The 17,325-nt window shown below is 40.4% G+C and overlaps 1 protein-coding gene across 1 annotated transcript; it reads left to right on the forward strand.

The window, feature by feature from the left end:
* Nucleotides 1-2,117: 2,117 nt before the first annotated feature.
* Nucleotides 2,118-16,062, forward strand: LOC139727360 (all-trans-retinol 13,14-reductase-like). Its single transcript, XM_071638320.1, has 10 exons — nucleotides 2,118-2,345; nucleotides 8,006-8,188; nucleotides 8,689-8,933; nucleotides 9,382-9,583; nucleotides 11,268-11,465; nucleotides 12,526-12,645; nucleotides 13,090-13,341; nucleotides 13,844-14,010; nucleotides 14,748-14,907; nucleotides 15,932-16,062. Exons 1-10 carry the CDS (start codon nucleotides 2,138-2,140, stop codon nucleotides 16,060-16,062), a joined length of 1,866 nt encoding a protein of 621 aa, XP_071494421.1. The 5' UTR covers nucleotides 2,118-2,137.
* Nucleotides 16,063-17,325: the final 1,263 nt, after the last annotated feature.

The following is a 17,325-nucleotide window of genomic DNA, read 5'->3' on the forward strand; positions in this document are numbered from 1 at the left end:
ACATCAGACTATCTACTTTCTATAATAGGCACTGTGCCTGCAATACATGTAAGCTAAATAATCATCACCCTCTAACAGGGTTATGTATAAGTGCTCATAATCACACACAAGGAAATCTTTTCAAAGTTTATCAAAATAATCTACAATTACCTTACAAAACTTTATTAATTTCAACTTCACTGTTTGCGTAGAGTGGTTAAATAAAAGATCCATTTTATATACATTAGGTCGTTTCAAAAAAAAAATCTTCATGGCTTGTTTATGATCATTTTCAAATATTGGACACTGAAACAAATTATGAAATTCATCCCCGATCTGATTCAGGGAGCAACATTCACATATTCGATCCTCTCGAGGAATATATGCATACCTTCCAGTCACTATACAGGGAGCTTATTATTTAAACATCGAAATCTACAAAAAAAAAAAAACACACATGGATTAAGGTGCACCAAATAATCTTCAAACACTAACTTTTGCTTATATATTCGATACACAATACATTGAGAATTCACATTTATATCGTTATGCCAAACTTGTTGGCGTGTATCATTCAACCTCTGCGACACAATTTTCTTAAAAACAGAAAACTCCATATCTTGTGCTTGGTTATCATAAATGTATGAAAATCCTAAACTATCAAAAATACTTTTAATCTTTCCAAGCCATGGCAGGATGTAAGTACCAGTTTCAAAAAGAGAAAAATAAAACGAATACATTATGCTAGACAGTTTACCTTGCTTTCCATGAGCTATCCTATACCAACACATAAGCATACGACTTGCAACAATAATACTCTTAATTTATATCTCCCCAATTCACCATAAACTATACAGTTAGGGGTCTTCCTATGAACACCAAGAAGACTTTTACAAATTTCAAATAAAAGATTTCAATCTGTGTTAACTTTTCAAATCCCCAAATCTCGCATCCATATAGGCAGAACCAATTGATCAAACAACTGTAATTGTAAGTCAAGTGGTAGACATAAGGACTCCAATTTTATTTTTATAGCGTAGGAAGCCCGTGATGCTTGGCAAACCTGTTTGTCAATAGCCTTCTTAAATAAATTATTATGATTAAAAGTAATACCCAAATAAGTATAGTCGTAGCAAATACTTAACTCCTCACCATCGAACATAAACTTTGGAATATTTTTAATCTTACCACGTGAAAAAAATCAAAATTTTTGTTTTAAATGTATTAACTGTGAGATTGCCACATACGACATTAATCAAAAAGAGAATTAAGAGCTTGTTGGAGCTCCTGCGGACTCTCACCTAGCACAATAGTGTCATCTGCATAGAAAAGAGAAAACAATTCAATATAATAATCCATTCCATTTTGGCAAAATGAATTTGTAATGTCAGAACTAAGATTATCTAGACCTTTATACCTTTTTCGAAGAAAATCATTAAAATCATTCAAATACAAAGCAAAAAAAAAAAAAAAAAAAAAAAATAGGAGAGAGATTCTCCCCGTCGCGATGCGTCGCCTGGCTAGTCGAATTGCGTAATCATCCAGCACCCTCCGAAAATCTTAGTCTCAAATCCAGTCCAATTTTAGCTAACTTCAACTTTTTTCACTGATCAATGACTGGCGAAGTGACACTAAATACGTGGAAGCCAGAAGTCTGACATCATAGCTTATCAAAATGTGTTCATTTTATTAGATAATATTGATCAAACAAGAGTATACCGAGGGTTAATCTCATTGAATTTATCGAAAATGTAAATACAATCGATTAATAGACTAACTGATAAATGGGCACATAACGGGTACTGAGTATCCGCTGCCCGTTTGCCCGATTCCGTGCAGGAGAACCGTGCTACTGAATGCATCTTTGCACGTGCAATGTACGGACAAGCCAAAGAAACGGGACAAGCACCACGCCATACCGGCGTCTTGAGTGCACCCCCCCCCCCCCCCCCACCCCATCGCACTCCGTACCCCTGTTGCGCGTCGTGTACACACAGAACTAGGTGCTGCCTGCGCCGTATGCGTTGGGTTAGCTACGGGACATGCATACTAGTCCGCCAGCACTGCACTGCGCTGTGATCAAGGAGATCTTGCCCTGCCTGCTCGCTCAACGAGAGTATTTCTCTGAGGCACTGAGCACCTTTAATAAGCCACAAACATGGCGATAGCTTCTCAAGTAGTTGCATGGGCATTTGCCAACCCTGTGTTGACGGCGCTATGCATTTTCTTGGTGTTTTTGGTTGTATTTGCTGTTCAGATCGCCATCAAACTGAAGCCGGGACCTAATCCGTTCGCCCAGGATTGTGCCCGCCCGCCTGCTCCCGTGGTTAGCGACAGCTCGGCTCGAGACAAAGTCATCAAACAAGGTCAGAAATGATGAATGGCTGATCTGCATAGTTAGTGGAACATGCATCTAACGATAAGTGTGTAAATGATAGCAGCTAACGGTTTCCCTCCTTGAATACTCATGAACTCGGTTTGACCGAAAGATCGGTCTGTATCTGTCCGTCGGGGAATGTTCCGCGGAGACTGCGTCTGGCTTCACGGATCCCCTCCGTACGAAAGGAGGACAGCGTTTTTAATAATGGCAAAGGCCAAAGTATAAAAGAGTCCTTCGGACAGACGGATCTTTCTGTCTAGAACTCGGTATGACGTGGCTTCCCCTATTATTTGTAGATTTTGCCTCATTTGACATAACTATACACAGCCCAGTCGCTGTATTTTATTACAGTGTCTGGTCGGGCTACATTTGACATTGACCGAAAGATCGGTCTGTATCTGTCCGTCGGGGAATGTTCCGCGGAGACTGCGTCTGGCTTCACGGATCCCCTCCGTCTACGGAGGACAGCGTTAATGGCAAAATATAAAAGAGTCCTCCGGACAGACGGATCTTTCTGTCTACATTTGACATTACATCGTCAGCTAACCCCGTCGCGGGGCGCTGTAACACAGTAACAGCTAACCCCGTCGCGGGGCGCTGTAACACAGTACGTATTTGTCCGTATGGGGTCGCTGCTGCGGTTAATCGTCAGCGTATTAGTACTGAGTGTACAAGACAAAGCCAGGGGGGGGGGGGGGGAGGATGACACAACATTTGGTCTGCTTACAAAAGTTCAATGCTTGATTGCTGCGGTCTTATTTTCTCCAGGAGTCCAAGGACATAGGGTGAATAGGGTTGGGGTTGTGACAAGGTTTAGGTTTAGTTTTAAGTGAGTCACTGAGGATTAGTGTTTTAGGGATTGTGTTTCATGTGGGGTGATATTTGTTGGTGGACAGAAAAATCCATCTGTGTGGAGGAGTCTTTTATCATTGAAAAAAAAAAAAAATACTTTTATGGCTCTTCTGATACGAGGGGATTCTGTGAAGCCAGATGTAGTCTCTGTGGAACATATCCCCGACGGCAAGATACAGATCGATCTTTCAGTCAAGTTTGTGCCAGTGGGTAGAATTTATGTTTGACTTTGAATAGTGTGCAGATATTTCATCGATGTACATTCAGAATGGGAGCAATTGTCCCAGGAATTCTGTAACAAATGACCAAATGTCATGGAGCCAGAGAAGGGAAAGGGGGGGTGGGGGTTGGGAGGTGGCTGTGGGTGATTAAACATGTTGACACAAAAAGTTCACTTGTACAGTAATATACCATACTAAAAACTCTTCTTGTATTCTTTCTTCTTTTTTTTTTTGATATGGGGGTCTACATTCTGCCCATTTTTCTTTACACCATTTGAAAGAGGATTAGTCATTACTTGAATTTCATGGCGCAAGCTTTGTAGGTGCCTTCAGTTACAACGTGTAGGTGCCTACATGTAGAAGTTCACTAGAACACTTGTCTTGATGATCATGGTATAATTGGGTCATCTATAAAGAAAAATTGATTTGGGTCCGTTCAAATACAGTTCAAAAGGGCATAGACCCAGACCTATGTAGATGTTTCTTGAGTCACCTGGTTTTATACGGTACCGTAGTTATGGGTAAGGTCGGCCTAGCGGGTAAAGTCGGCCCCCAGCGCGCACAGTACAAGTAGTCGTACTGCGTGCGCTGCTGGCTGACTTTACCCGCTAGGCCGAGTTTACCCATAACTACGGTATACAATTCTAGAAGAACTAATTACATGTAGATTATCTGGAATAGAATCTATCCTAAATTCAACCTTTCAATCTGTGTATTGAAATTCTCCGTTTAATAGATAATAAATCAATTTTATGAGGGGATGTGCAGGACTCCAAAAAAGGGGGGGGGGGGGAATTCCCACATTTCATCATTTTTACCATGATTTTTTTAATATACTTCCTCCTTTTATTGTGTATTGTACCGCAGTCGTCCTCCTTTTTGGTCATGTATACATACGATGAAAAAAATTGTGTATGCATTCCATTTGATGCAACAGAGCTGCATGTGGCCTGTAACTACAGTACACACAATGGATGAGGACAGGCCAATGGAAAGCATGATCAACACAAGTTGCCAGGTTACCCCATGATGCTCCGTTGTACACAAAAGCATTCAGGCTGGTAGCAGTTAGTTGTCAGGGTGCTACAAAAATGAGTCTTCAAAAGTGACCTCATGGGCATAAGCAAAAAGAAAAAGAAGAAAAAATACCCATAGTATGGAAAAGTCTCTTGATGTTCGTAGCAACACAAGAGATTTGCTAACACATGAAAAACAGAGCTTACTGTAGAGGTTGTGGATGTTTCCTTGATAGGAAATGGTACTTTGATACCTTCAAAGTTAGGTGCAGCCTGCTTGATGTGAAGAAACAATGGTGACTGGATCTTATACCATACGTACTTGTATAAAGTGTACAGAACATAATCACATGTGACTATGATTACAAATTTGCAATTATAGTTGGCCACATTACCAATCAGCGTTTCATAAATGAACGAGTGAAACTGTTGAAGTTGTTCAGAGGTTGACAACCCAATACTCTTTTGAAACAAATTTTTATGCCTCCGCCACGAAGTGGTGCCGGAGGCATTATGTTTTCGGGTTGTCCGTCCGTCCGTCCGTCCGTCCGTCCTTCCGTCCGTCCGTCCGTCCGTCCGTCCTTCCGTCCGTCCGTAATGAATTTTGTGGACAGGGTAACTATCAAAACCTTTTGAGGTATCCTAATGAAACTTGGCATGTATGTGTATTAGGGGGTGAAGTTGTGCCTATCAACTTTTGGGTGCACATGCTCAAGGTCAAAGGTCAAAAGGTCAAGGTCAAATGCTTAAAATTGCACTATTTCCCCCATATCTATGCAATGCCTGAAGATATTTTCTTGAAACTTAGTGTATACATGTATTACCCAATTAAGATTCTTTGGAGAAAGTTTAGGGTCATGAGGTCAAAAGATCAAAGGTCAAAAGGTCAAGTAAAATGTTAAAATTTCACTTTTTTCTCTGTATCTTGGAAATTGTTCAAAGTATCTTTATGGAACAAAGTATACATGCATGTACTGATTGGCAGTAGTTAGCTAGGGAATTTGGGGTTCATGGGGTCAAAGGTCAGGGGTCAAAGGTCAAGGGCAATACTTCGAAATTTTAGTATTTTCCTTATATTTATGCAATGCCAGCAGGATTATTTTTTTTTAACTTAATGTATGCATGTATATTACCCACTGGAGATTCTCTGGGATTTTTTTTTTTTTTGCCAAGAAGGTCAAAGGTCAAAAGGTCAAAGATCAAGTGAAAATGCTGAACTTACTACTTTCTCCATATCTCGGAAGCGGCTCAAGTAATCTTTAAACTTGTAACAAATAAAGACAGAATAAACTGACCAGAAAGAATATAAATTATTAGTGGAAAAGTGAGCAAAGAAAATGGGATTCCATCGGGATCCCGATGGAATCCCATTTTCTTTGCTCACTTTTCCACTAATCTTTAAACTTAGTACATATTTATGTATGTTCTGCCTGACAGTGATTCTCTTATGAATCAAAGGCCAGATGAAAATGATAACAATTTACTGTTCAATACAGAAATTGCACTTTTTCTCCATACCTTGAAAATTACTCAAGTGCATAAACTTATGAAAGGGTCAAAGTCGAAGTTAAAGTACATGCTCTCCTATTCATCCAATTAAACATAGGTCAAGGAAGGTAAACATTCGATACATTTGTGAGAAACATGTCATTTTAATATTTTGCCAATTTTGTGAAAATGTAATCACACATTGTCCACATGTACTATAGACCTGTTAGGAGAATTGTGCATTATGGCGGAGGCATACCAGTCGCCATAGCGACATTTCTAGTTTTAAATTGTTTGTAGGTTTGAAAGAAATCATGTGAAATGATAAGAAAAAATGCTGATAGAGTAAATGAAATTAAAAAACAATAACATGAGAAATGAAATGAGCTGAAATCTATTTCTTTTTCTTGTTGTGGATGGTAAATAAACTTTAACTCTCAATCCTCTCTTTGCCTCTTCACTCCAAATGGAGTATTAGGCCTATTGCACACTAGATACCTCCAAAAGTATTTACTGATCTCTCATATTGATTGTCCCTGTGACTTCAAATAATACCAGCACTACACTGAGCACCTAACTTGAATTCATCCTGTGTGTACCAAACTTTCCAGTGGACCCCATGCCCCATTTAACTGGCCACACCTCATTTACTCTGTATTATGCTTGACCACACACAAGGAAGAAATAGAAAAGAACAAACAAACTCTATACAGTATTGACAATGATGGCTGGAGAATTTTGTATGACTGTGTGAAATCAAGCATTTGGAAAATGCTAATGTACATACAGTGTATAATCTTCAACAATTGTGAGAGAGTAAAGTCCATCTTTATGTCAGGTCAGGGATAATCAGCCCTGCTACTGTAGTAACATGTAACCAAGTACAACCTGCTGCAAGGTCCCACAGCCTTTTGGTTATCTTTGGGAGAAGAAAAGGCTTCCTAAAGTAAACCCTACAGAAATTTAGAGTGGAGTCCCTATAAAGGTGATTGGGCAACGTGCTGCGTTACCTTCCAGCAACACCTGCAGCTGCACTGGTGCCACATTGTATTGGTGCATCCTTTCCTTAGGACTACAATTAGCAACGCCAAGAGGGGGAACTTGACGTATGGGCAGCACAAGTTCTCCACATACCACAAGCTTAGACTTATTCAAATTCATGAATTTCTTCCGTCGAGATGCGTCGATGTAGGGCAATTTGTCAATCAGTTGCAAAGCTTAGACTTGTAGCACTCTGGACAAGACACTCCAGCGACGTTGCAAATTGTCATTCAAGAGTGGGCCGAGTGGGACTATTCAGCCACTCAAGGCGGTGCAAACTTTTTGCCCAGTGCTACGTTATCGTCTCAGCACCATTGAAGATTTTGTCTGAGGCAATGTCTATTTTGAAGCAGATCCCAGAATCTTCTTTTGCTTGTGTTTTCAAAAGTTCCACAGGTAGTCCCCACGTGATATCATCTTTGGCATTTAGAAATACAAGGTCAAAGGAGAGTTAGAGCATTTTTCTTGCCATATCGATGTCATAGTGTTGAAAGTATCACCCGAAGTTCACACTGTGTACATTGGTATATGATTGTGCTATAGACTGAGGTAAAGTTGAAACAGCTCAGAAAAATAAAATGCAACATTTTTTTTTTTTTAATTTAACAGTTTAATGTTTTGAAGAACAGTTATCATGTGCAAGAAATTTTGTATTATGGAATCTGCGGGAAAATCATTCAGACATTGAAGGGTAGACTTTATGGTGTGAGGAGAATATCTTCAATGGACAGATTTAAAATGGACAATATTTCTTTGTATGAGTTTTATTCTGTCCTGCTCCTTCCCTTTTACTGTCATAATTTTCCCTGCATTTTCCCACTGATAATCCAACATAAATTGACAAAACAGTGTCGTGTTGTTGGTTGATTTTTCAAGTGACAAAGACATCAGAACTATTCATAGAGCCAGCAAAGGCATCACTAAGAGTTCTTATGATCTGTAGCACTTGTTTAACCTTTGAGCTGCATTGTCATTTGACCTTTGACCTTCTCTCTCATTCATTCTCCTCCCCTACCCCATCCCTTCAGGTTTCACCCCACAGAAAGTGCCTACGGACCTTGATGCCATCGTTGTTGGTAGTGGTATCGGGGGCCTGTCGGTGGCAGGCATCCTGGCTAAGGCGGGAAAGAAGGTACTCGTCTTGGAGCAGCACGACCAGGCTGGTGGCTGCTGCCATACCTTTGTTGAAAAGGGCTACGAGTTTGACGTTGGTATGTGGTGTGGTCTACCTGAGTACCTCAAATTCATGCTTAATAGCATGCTGCAGGTTTCAAAAGCTTTGACAGTCTTTTAAGTGTACAGAAGGATATAATGATAATGATGGTGCTGATGATGATTTGATGATGATGACAGTGTTGATAGCAGCAGTCATGGCTTTTGATAATATCTAGATGCTTTTGATGACGATTTAAAATAGTTGTGATGGTTCATGATGATGGTTGAATATAAAATTACCATGAATGACAGTATTAATGTTCTACAGTAAGGCAGTGGTAATACCCTCATAGTATTGAAAATAGTGGGAGTGATGTCATGATCGTGTCTGTGATAGTGATGTCCACGTATGTTGATAATGGTATACACTATGTGTATATTGGTCTTAAAAGGATATGATGTGTATAAAAGACGAAGAAAAAGTGAGAGAAGAATTAGTGAGTTCTGTGTGTGCATTACAAGAAGTTAAGTTGATAGTGTGAACATTTCTCTACAGGCATCCACTACATTGGTGAGATGGCTACCAACACCATCACACGCACCTACATTGACCAGCTGACTGAGGGCCAGCTACTCTGGGAGCCCATCGACAAGAACTACGACACCATCGTCATCGGCGAGGGCGAGAAGAAGAAATTCTTCAAGATGGAGGCCGGGTCCAAGACCTTGTTCCGGGACTGCCTCGTCGGTCACTTCCCGGAAGAAGAGCAGGCCATCGACAAGTATCTCTTCCACATGAGGGTAATGTAATGTTTGGAGCCTCAATACCCAAAATTCAAACCATTATCAGCATCGCAGACAAATACTGTCTGCACAAGAATTTTCTGCTGCTCATGTTCAAACAAACAGTGCGATTGATCTTAAAAACTTGTTTTATTTGTTTCAACACCAAAGGCAGAAAATTATTGTGTGCTTTGTCTTTATCTGCTCATTGTACAGATAATGGTCTGAAACTGTAATATCATTTAATCTTGGTATCTTTTATCACGTACTAGTAAGGCATTGCCTTCACTTTCATTATATCTTTGTGAAATATCTCTGTAATGGAGTTGTGTTTTCTTTGTCTCATTGTTTTTTCTTGTGAATATTTGTGATGGTGTCAGCAAGACAGAATGATGAAATGAAAGTGAGAAGAATAATGGCAGAAAATAACAGCTGTGATTCTGTTTTCCACGGCTTGTAACAATAGGAGCAGAGAGTGCACATGCAGACAGCCTTCCTCCTCAAGATGCTCCCCATGAGTGTCTGCCAGCTGCTGATATCGACGGGGATGATCAACGCCATGACCAAGTACTTCAAGTACTCCGCCATCTCCCTGCAGCGGTTCCTGGACAGCATCACGGAGAACCCTGACCTCAAGGCAGTCCTCTCCTACTGCTTTGGGGACTATGGTGAGGAGGGGAGAGACCCACCCCAACGTCATCCCCTTCCCCCCCCACCACTACTTTTTAACCCTTCTTCTGCTTTGAGTGCTTGGGCCCGTTGCATAAAACTTACCATTGAATTTCAATGGTAACTACCGTCAAAATTAGGCGTCACAGTTAATCAGCATCAAGGATTATAAAATTTACCGCTAATTTCAAGACTTACCGCTAGAAAGGAGCGGTAAGTCCAGTGGTAAGGGTTTTATGCAACAGGGCCCTGATTGACACAGAAAAACTTGTAGCAATTTTAGTACACACTGCTCAAAGTCCCTGGCATAGAAAGGGTTACGCAAGATATTTGAGTGTAATACTGTATACGCCAAATATTTCGCAAGGTTTTAATTTTTGCCAATTTAGCGAGTTTGGTGATATTTGTGAATTTAAAAGCATGCAAAAAAAACATGCGAAAATATCAACTCTCAGCGCAACATGAATGTGACGTACACTCATGCATTTCTCCATTTAGTACTGTACTCCACACAAGTTTGCAAATTTAACCACTGTCGAAATTGTCGGGAAGTCCCGATTTGCGAAAAAATAGACTCGCTAAGTATATGGTGTATACAGTAATACATTATCTTGGCCCTGTTTTATCAAAAGATAAAATCAATTTTAAATTTCCTTAACACACAGGCTGCCATAGACTTATGATGGAAATCAACTTTATAATCAATTTTAACTCTTCATAAAACAGGGCCCTGATGTTATACAATAGGGAAAGTATTTGACCCCTTATATGTGTACATACTAAAGCCTGTCTTTAATACTCAATTTTTTTTTTTTTCAGTAGCTGAACCAAGCAAACTGTTGAATATTTATGTGGCAAACAGAACACATGAATGGTAAATTACTACAAAGCTGTGCTTCGACAAGTCTGACTGCTTTTGAGAATGATAAAGTGCCTCCAGTGCTGCCAGTTATTGGCAAAACTTATAGGCAGATTAGTACATTGGCTGTACTTGTTGACAATTCATGCTGTGACCCCTTCCGATGATGATACAACATGGAAACGTGAACTGGGACAACTGTAATCAGTGAAATCATAAACAGCACCAACAGCATCAACAATGGAAGTGTTTCTTATATGATGCGCTCCAGTTGGATACTAGCACCTGGTTCAGAGCTTTTTTCCAGATGAGACTGCAAGACGGGGAACATTTAATGTTTGATATTGTCTGACTGGATGTTAGGAAATATGCCGTGGAAGCATTACCTAGGGGCGGATCCAGGAATTCTGTAAGGGGTGGGGGGGGGGGGGGGGGGGGGGGGCACAACAAATATTTCTCTGGTGCCACTTCTGGGTTTCATTTCATTTTTTTCCTTTTATTTCTTTTGTTTTTAACAAAAAATAAAGGGGGGGGGGGCATGCGCTGGTTGCGCCCCCCTCTGGATCTGCCACTGGTACCCTCTGTCTGATATGCAATATTGTACTGTAGATTTCCCCATGTGCTGTAAGATTAACACATACAATGTAGCACACTAAATGAGAAATGCATTCCCTTTGTGCTGTAAAGACCATTATATATAGTATTTACTGAATTTAAGCTGCTTGGTTTTGGCAAGTGATGTATTATTGAGGAGGATAAAGCAATCAACAGATAAACCTTTTTTTTCTCCCACTTATTTTCATTTGTTTGTTTGTATTTTGCAGGCACCATACCTGAAGACACCAGCCTCATGATGCACATGCTGCTCATGAACCACTACATGTATGGTGGCTTCTACCCCAGGGGCGGGGCCAGTGAGATTGCCTACCACATCATCCCAGTCATTGAGAAGGCAGGTGGGCGTGTCCTGGTTAGAGCCCCCGTCTCCCAGATCCTGATTGACAGCGATGGTGCTGCTTGCGGTAAGTATGTCTCCTGTATCTTGAAGGGGTCAGCCACCTCTTTATACCAGGGTTGTGATTTGGCTCAGCCGCCAGTGCGTCTGCCCCACAGATCCATGGGTACCGTTTTTGATTCCCGGGTCTCACCTGCGGATAGGACATTGAACGGGGTCCCATGTGTGAGTTAGCCACGACTCGGGCAAATAAAAGATCCCACTTCATCCATTCATTGCAAAGAGCAGGATGATAACTAGTAATAACCCCCTTACCCACCCACACAAGAAAAAGGGTGAATGATGCTGACCCCTCATGATTTGCCCCAGGTGACCAGCAATAGTCAGTATTAAACTGTGTCAAGCAGGCACAGTGTGCCATATGCTTGAATGAAAATGACCTCTTTAGATAGCAAACCTGTACCCCAAAGTGGTTTATTTGTTCATGGATGTACAAATAGCAACAGACATGAAAATACTGATAAATATTTGGATTACTTTTCTCCATCCTTTTGGTTTCTCAAAAATTCAGACCTAACTGATGTTTCTGCTTTTTAAAAGCAGTCTACATTGAGTATATTAGTGACATCACAATTGAAATTTAAATCCAGAAATTAAGATCATTCTTAAAGTCAGTTTATAGGTAATATTTTGTCAAAAGACTAGAAATAAAATCAGAATCAGTATCGTGAAACAACCAAAGGGTCGTTGACTTATATGTGTTTGTGAAATAACAGGAGACTGTGAAATACCAACTGAAGGCTAAGTTGCCTGTATGCCCTCCCTGTTTGATAATATGAAGATATTCTACTATGTTAAAGTATTCAACCATTGTCCATGCTCTAATGCAAGAGTCCTTCACAAGTGTGAGTTTTAAACCGACAGACTACATACATAATTTGCTTGGTCACCAAGTTTTTGCAGTTGGCATTCATTGTGTAGTAGAGAAGAGACATGCACTGTGGATAGTAAAATATCAGAGCTATCAAGGGTCTCGTTTACATACTTGAAATGGTAATCCCATCTCTTGGAAAAAAAATGGAACATAAAGGTCAAATCACTTGACTTTTTCTGTGCGTTCTTTGTAGGTGTTCGTGTTACCAAGGCAACGGGAGATGTAGACATCCATGCTCCACTCATCATCTCTGATGCTGGTCTGGTCAACACGTACCAGAAGCTTCTCCCGATTGAGACAGTCAAGAAACATGGTAAGTTAGCTCTTATTTCTTGTTTCACCTGAGATGAGCCATGGGTGACAGTCTAAGAGATGTTACACTTTCTGCATTAACTTGTCATTTGTATGCACTTTTCATTTACATAGATATAATGGTGATATTTGCCACTCTGTTTCCATGGTAAGATTTCAGCAATATCTTCCCTCCTAAGTCCCCACCTAATTTCCCCCTGCCTGCTTAATCACCTTTTATCACTGATTCACTAGAAAATTTTAAAGGCATCCCATACCCATAAACCAGCCAGACTTTTAGAGAAATATACGTGGAAGTCAAAGTTTACTCTAAAATACTTATGCTTGTACCACAGATTTGATTACTTTCCTCGCCAATTTCATACAGTGGCAATATTACAGGACAGCAGTTCCAAATATAAAAGCTCACCCCTAAACATGATTATTATTTGCCGTACTGTCACAGATCTGATGGACAAGTTCAAGGGTACCCGGACCGCCCTGGCCGGCTTCTCCCTCTTTGTGGGCCTGAAGGGCACGGCGGAAGAGCTGGAGCTGCCCAAGCGCCAGTACTGGGTCTTCACCAACAACGACCTGAACGGGATCACCAAGACCTACGCCAGCCTGTCTGCAGCGGAGGCCATGAACGCTAAGATCCCTCTCCTCTTCATCAGCTTCCCCTCAGCCAAGGACCCCACGTGGGAGGAACGTTATCCAGGTCTGTCCGATTTCGGCATTTCTTCTTTTTTATTTTAGCATTTTACTGTATACTGTAAAAGTGGATATTTTCGCGTGACTAATTTTTCGCGGTAGGCGAGCTGAGAAGAGTTTCGCATATTTTTAATTCCGCGGAATCAAGACATCGACTACTGGAACATATGGCAAGCTAAAATATTCGCGTGCTTTTATTTTCGCGCTAGTTTCGGGTTGAGCGAAATGCGCAAAAATTTCAACACCGTGAAAATTTCCACTTTTACAGTACTCCATATATTTAGCGTGTCTACATTTTTGCGAATCAGGACTTCTCGGCAATTTCGTGAGTGGTTATATTCGCAATAGTGGAGTTGAGTACAACTAACTGTACAACTAGGGTATGTTTGGATGGATTACTAAATGCCCTAAGTGAAAAAGGCTTGCAAGTCATGCTAAGTATTGTAGGCAAGTAAAGAGTTAACCTGGTAATGTTTCATAATTTCTCCCCCTCGTTTCTGTTCTTCCAGGTAAGTCGGTGTGCACCCTTGTCACGCTGGCCAACTGGGAGTGGTTCCAAGAGTGGGAGACCAGGCGCATCAATCACCGTGGCGACGCCTACGAAGCCGTCAAGAAGGGCATCTCCGACAGAATGTGGGAACGCGTTCTGGAGCTCTTCCCCAAACTCGAGGGCAAGGTGAGGCACGAGGGGCATCATATGCTGGAAGCATTTCTACTTTCAAACGTGCAGAGGATTTGTCTGTCACAATGTCCTGAAATGCATTTTGAAAAAATGTCCTTATTATCGAGTGTTCACACATCAGAATGAATCCCCTCACAGACAGCCAACCACAAATTCCACCATACAACCACTCAAATTTTACATTTTCATCTTCTTCTTGAATACTCATTGCCAAATTTTCACCAAACTTGGCAGGTATCATTGCTAGAGTGATAGAATACATTTTTGTACAAATGGGCACCATTCCCTACTTGGGGGCCTTCAGGGGCAATCCCTGGGGATGGGGGGGGGGGGGGGGGATTAGCCCCCAAATTAAGGAATCTGTGCAGATCTTATCTCAAACCTTATATTTGTGCAAATGGGAATCTTTCTCCACTTGGAGGCCTCCAGGGGAACCAAATTGGGTCCAAACATACGTAAGTAAAAGTACCTTCAAGGTTATTTAGGTAAGATGCTATATTTTTCGACGCAGAAATGGCATTCAGACAGTTAAATCATAATATTGAAAGTTATCAATGCAGAAATGCGGTCGTAATTCTTTTTTTTTTTTTTTTGGGGGGGGGGGGACATACTGCAGAAGCCGAGATAAAGCAAAATAGGGTTGCTATCAAGGAGTAGAATTGATCAATCTTGATGTAAATTGAGTGGTGTGCATAAGATTTGACAGACTATACCTTGTTCTGTCCTGGAAGGTTGATTACTTCGAAGCTGGCTCGCCGCTCACCAACAAGTTTTACCTGGCCCAGAATTCTGGAGAGATGTACGGCCTGGATCACAACACAGAGCGATTCTCTGCTGAGACTTGGACCAACCTCAGACCAGATACTCCAGTTCCCAACCTCTATCTCACTGGTGAGACTACATTCCTTGCACAGCCTCATTTTCCGTCCTGTTTTTAGCTTCTGTCAGAATGATTTATCAGAATGATGCAGCAGTGGCTAACCTCTCTATTGCAAGGACTTCAAGAAAAAAAAAATTCCAAAAGAATAAAAGAAAAAAAAACTGTTGAAGCTCTGTGAAACAGATTTCATGAACTTTGCTATACGTAGAAGCACTCTTCCTAGAACACACTTGTCACTGTGTTGTCATGGCAACTTCCTTCTTTTAGCATTAACTGGCAAGAGAACGTGAAACCTGATGTTCTTCCTGAAGAGAACACAGAAGGAGACAATTACATACAATGAGTGAAAGCAGTAAACCCAGGATGCATCCTACTATTGAGAAACGGATGCAGTACAATCCTGTTATAACGAACATGATTATAATGAAGTTCTGTTTGCAACGAATTAAAAATTCAGGCCGCAACATTGCTCTATGTCTTTTATTTGTTTATTGTTTGTTTCTTTGTTCGTTTTTATAACCAAGTTTCAATACAACAAAAGAAAACTGACAGTCCTGAGGACTTTGTTTTAACAGGAGTCCATTATATCAAGAAATGACATAATTTTTGAATGCCAGTACAGTACTCTCTGCTTAATCGGGTTAAGAAATGCTTTGCCAGACACTACCCGATTAAGCGGAGCCTACTGTACCTGGTAAGTGAATTACTATGGGTCCTTGTGAGCATGGCAGTATAAGCTGCTACTGGTATATGAATAAAATTCCCAAGGTTTCATTGTCAGAAATATATGAGATGTTTAGTACCTCATAAAAAACCAGAAGAGTCTGTTGAGAATGTTGAGAATGAGAAGGGCGTTAAGTTGTCTCGAACACTATGGGTTTAGTGACAACTTAATGCCCTTATCATTCTCAACCGACGATATGAGAACCATGCCATTCTGAGCACTAAGATTATTTTAAAGAAATATGACAGTGTGAAAGAATGTGGATTTATTTCTAACAACCTACCCTCTCTTGTTTCTTCCGTGGGGTGCAGGCCAGGACATCCTAACCTGTGGGTTTGCTGGGGCCATGTACGCTGGTTTGCTGTGTAGCAGCAAGATCCTGAACAGGAATCTCATCGGTGACCTCTCTTCCCTCAAGGCCAAGAAGAAGAAGGCCAAGTAAGAGGGGGCTTTGCTTCCAGCGGTGCTGCCAAAAAGGGGTCCGTAGTCGCTCTGTCCAATCGGCAAATATGCAGCAAATCATGACTACATGACATAATTTAGATTTTAAAAGTAACATTACGGGTGATGGTGTTGCATAGATGCTTGCTCAAGTAACGATAACTGATGACATGTCATTTTAGGGTGGGGTGTGCATCTTTCTGACAGCTCAACCCCTCCCCCCAAAAAAAAAGAAAAAAAAGAATGGAAAGCAATCATCATTTGAGCAATATCACTAAGCACCTGACACAAATTATAATCTGTGACTTGATATATGTATATTGTTGAATACAGATATACTGAATAAAATGTTGATTAAATGTCCGCAGGGGGGTGTGCATCTTTCTGACAGCTCAACCCCTCCCCCAAAAAAAAAGAAAAAAAAGAATGGAAAGCAATCATCATTTGAGCAATATCACTAAGCACCTGACACAAATTATAATCTGTGACTTGATATATGTATATTGTTGAATACAGATATACTGAATAAAATGTTGATTAAATGTCCGCAGGGCAGAGGTTAGTTTGGTGAAGAATGCACTTACTGTATGAATCCTAGGGTAAGAATGTGCCATGGGGAAATAATTTGGCATTCAGGGATAGTAGTTAATTGAGATTTATTGTTGTTCATATGGAGAAAGATAAGGGTCAACTTTAGAAATAAGTTTGACCTTTATCAATGATTCAGTATTTCTCCAGCAATATAAAATGAAATACCTCTGGTTCATTTGTTATATGTAATTTGTCATGGGTTTACCACATGTAAGTGTTCGGAAGAAAGTTATAACTTTGGGCCATAAGTGAATAAACTCTGTGCGAGAATGTTATCTTCTCAGTGTAAGAATGTTTTTACAATTGTCCATGTTTTTTGTGTGTGCTTTTGTTTTGTTTTTATATGAACATACAAAGTAAACATTTTTTTTTTCATCAGAAACATACAAATATTTTAACATTAAGAGCAAATTATTATTTTTTTGTTCCAAAAAATACATCCTGTTAAGGAACATTTACATGAAAATATAGCCCCTGTTTGGTACAACACAGTTATTTTCAACTTAAAAGTATAAGCATCCCATACACTCTGATGGAAAATATGGGATTACATATTTTGTCATTGTGGCATTGCGTCCTTTCATGCTGATGTGCCAGTACTTCTGGAAAGTGTTGCATGCAGAATCTGCATTAGTTTTTGTGAATGTTTCCATGAATAGAGAGGCTCTTTTAT

Source organism: Diadema antillarum, unplaced genomic scaffold (assembly GCF_040938485.1).
Source record: "Diadema antillarum isolate AM-2024a unplaced genomic scaffold, OU_Dant_1.0 seq00000129_RagTag, whole genome shotgun sequence".
Taxonomy (NCBI): domain Eukaryota; kingdom Metazoa; phylum Echinodermata; class Echinoidea; order Diadematoida; family Diadematidae; genus Diadema; species Diadema antillarum.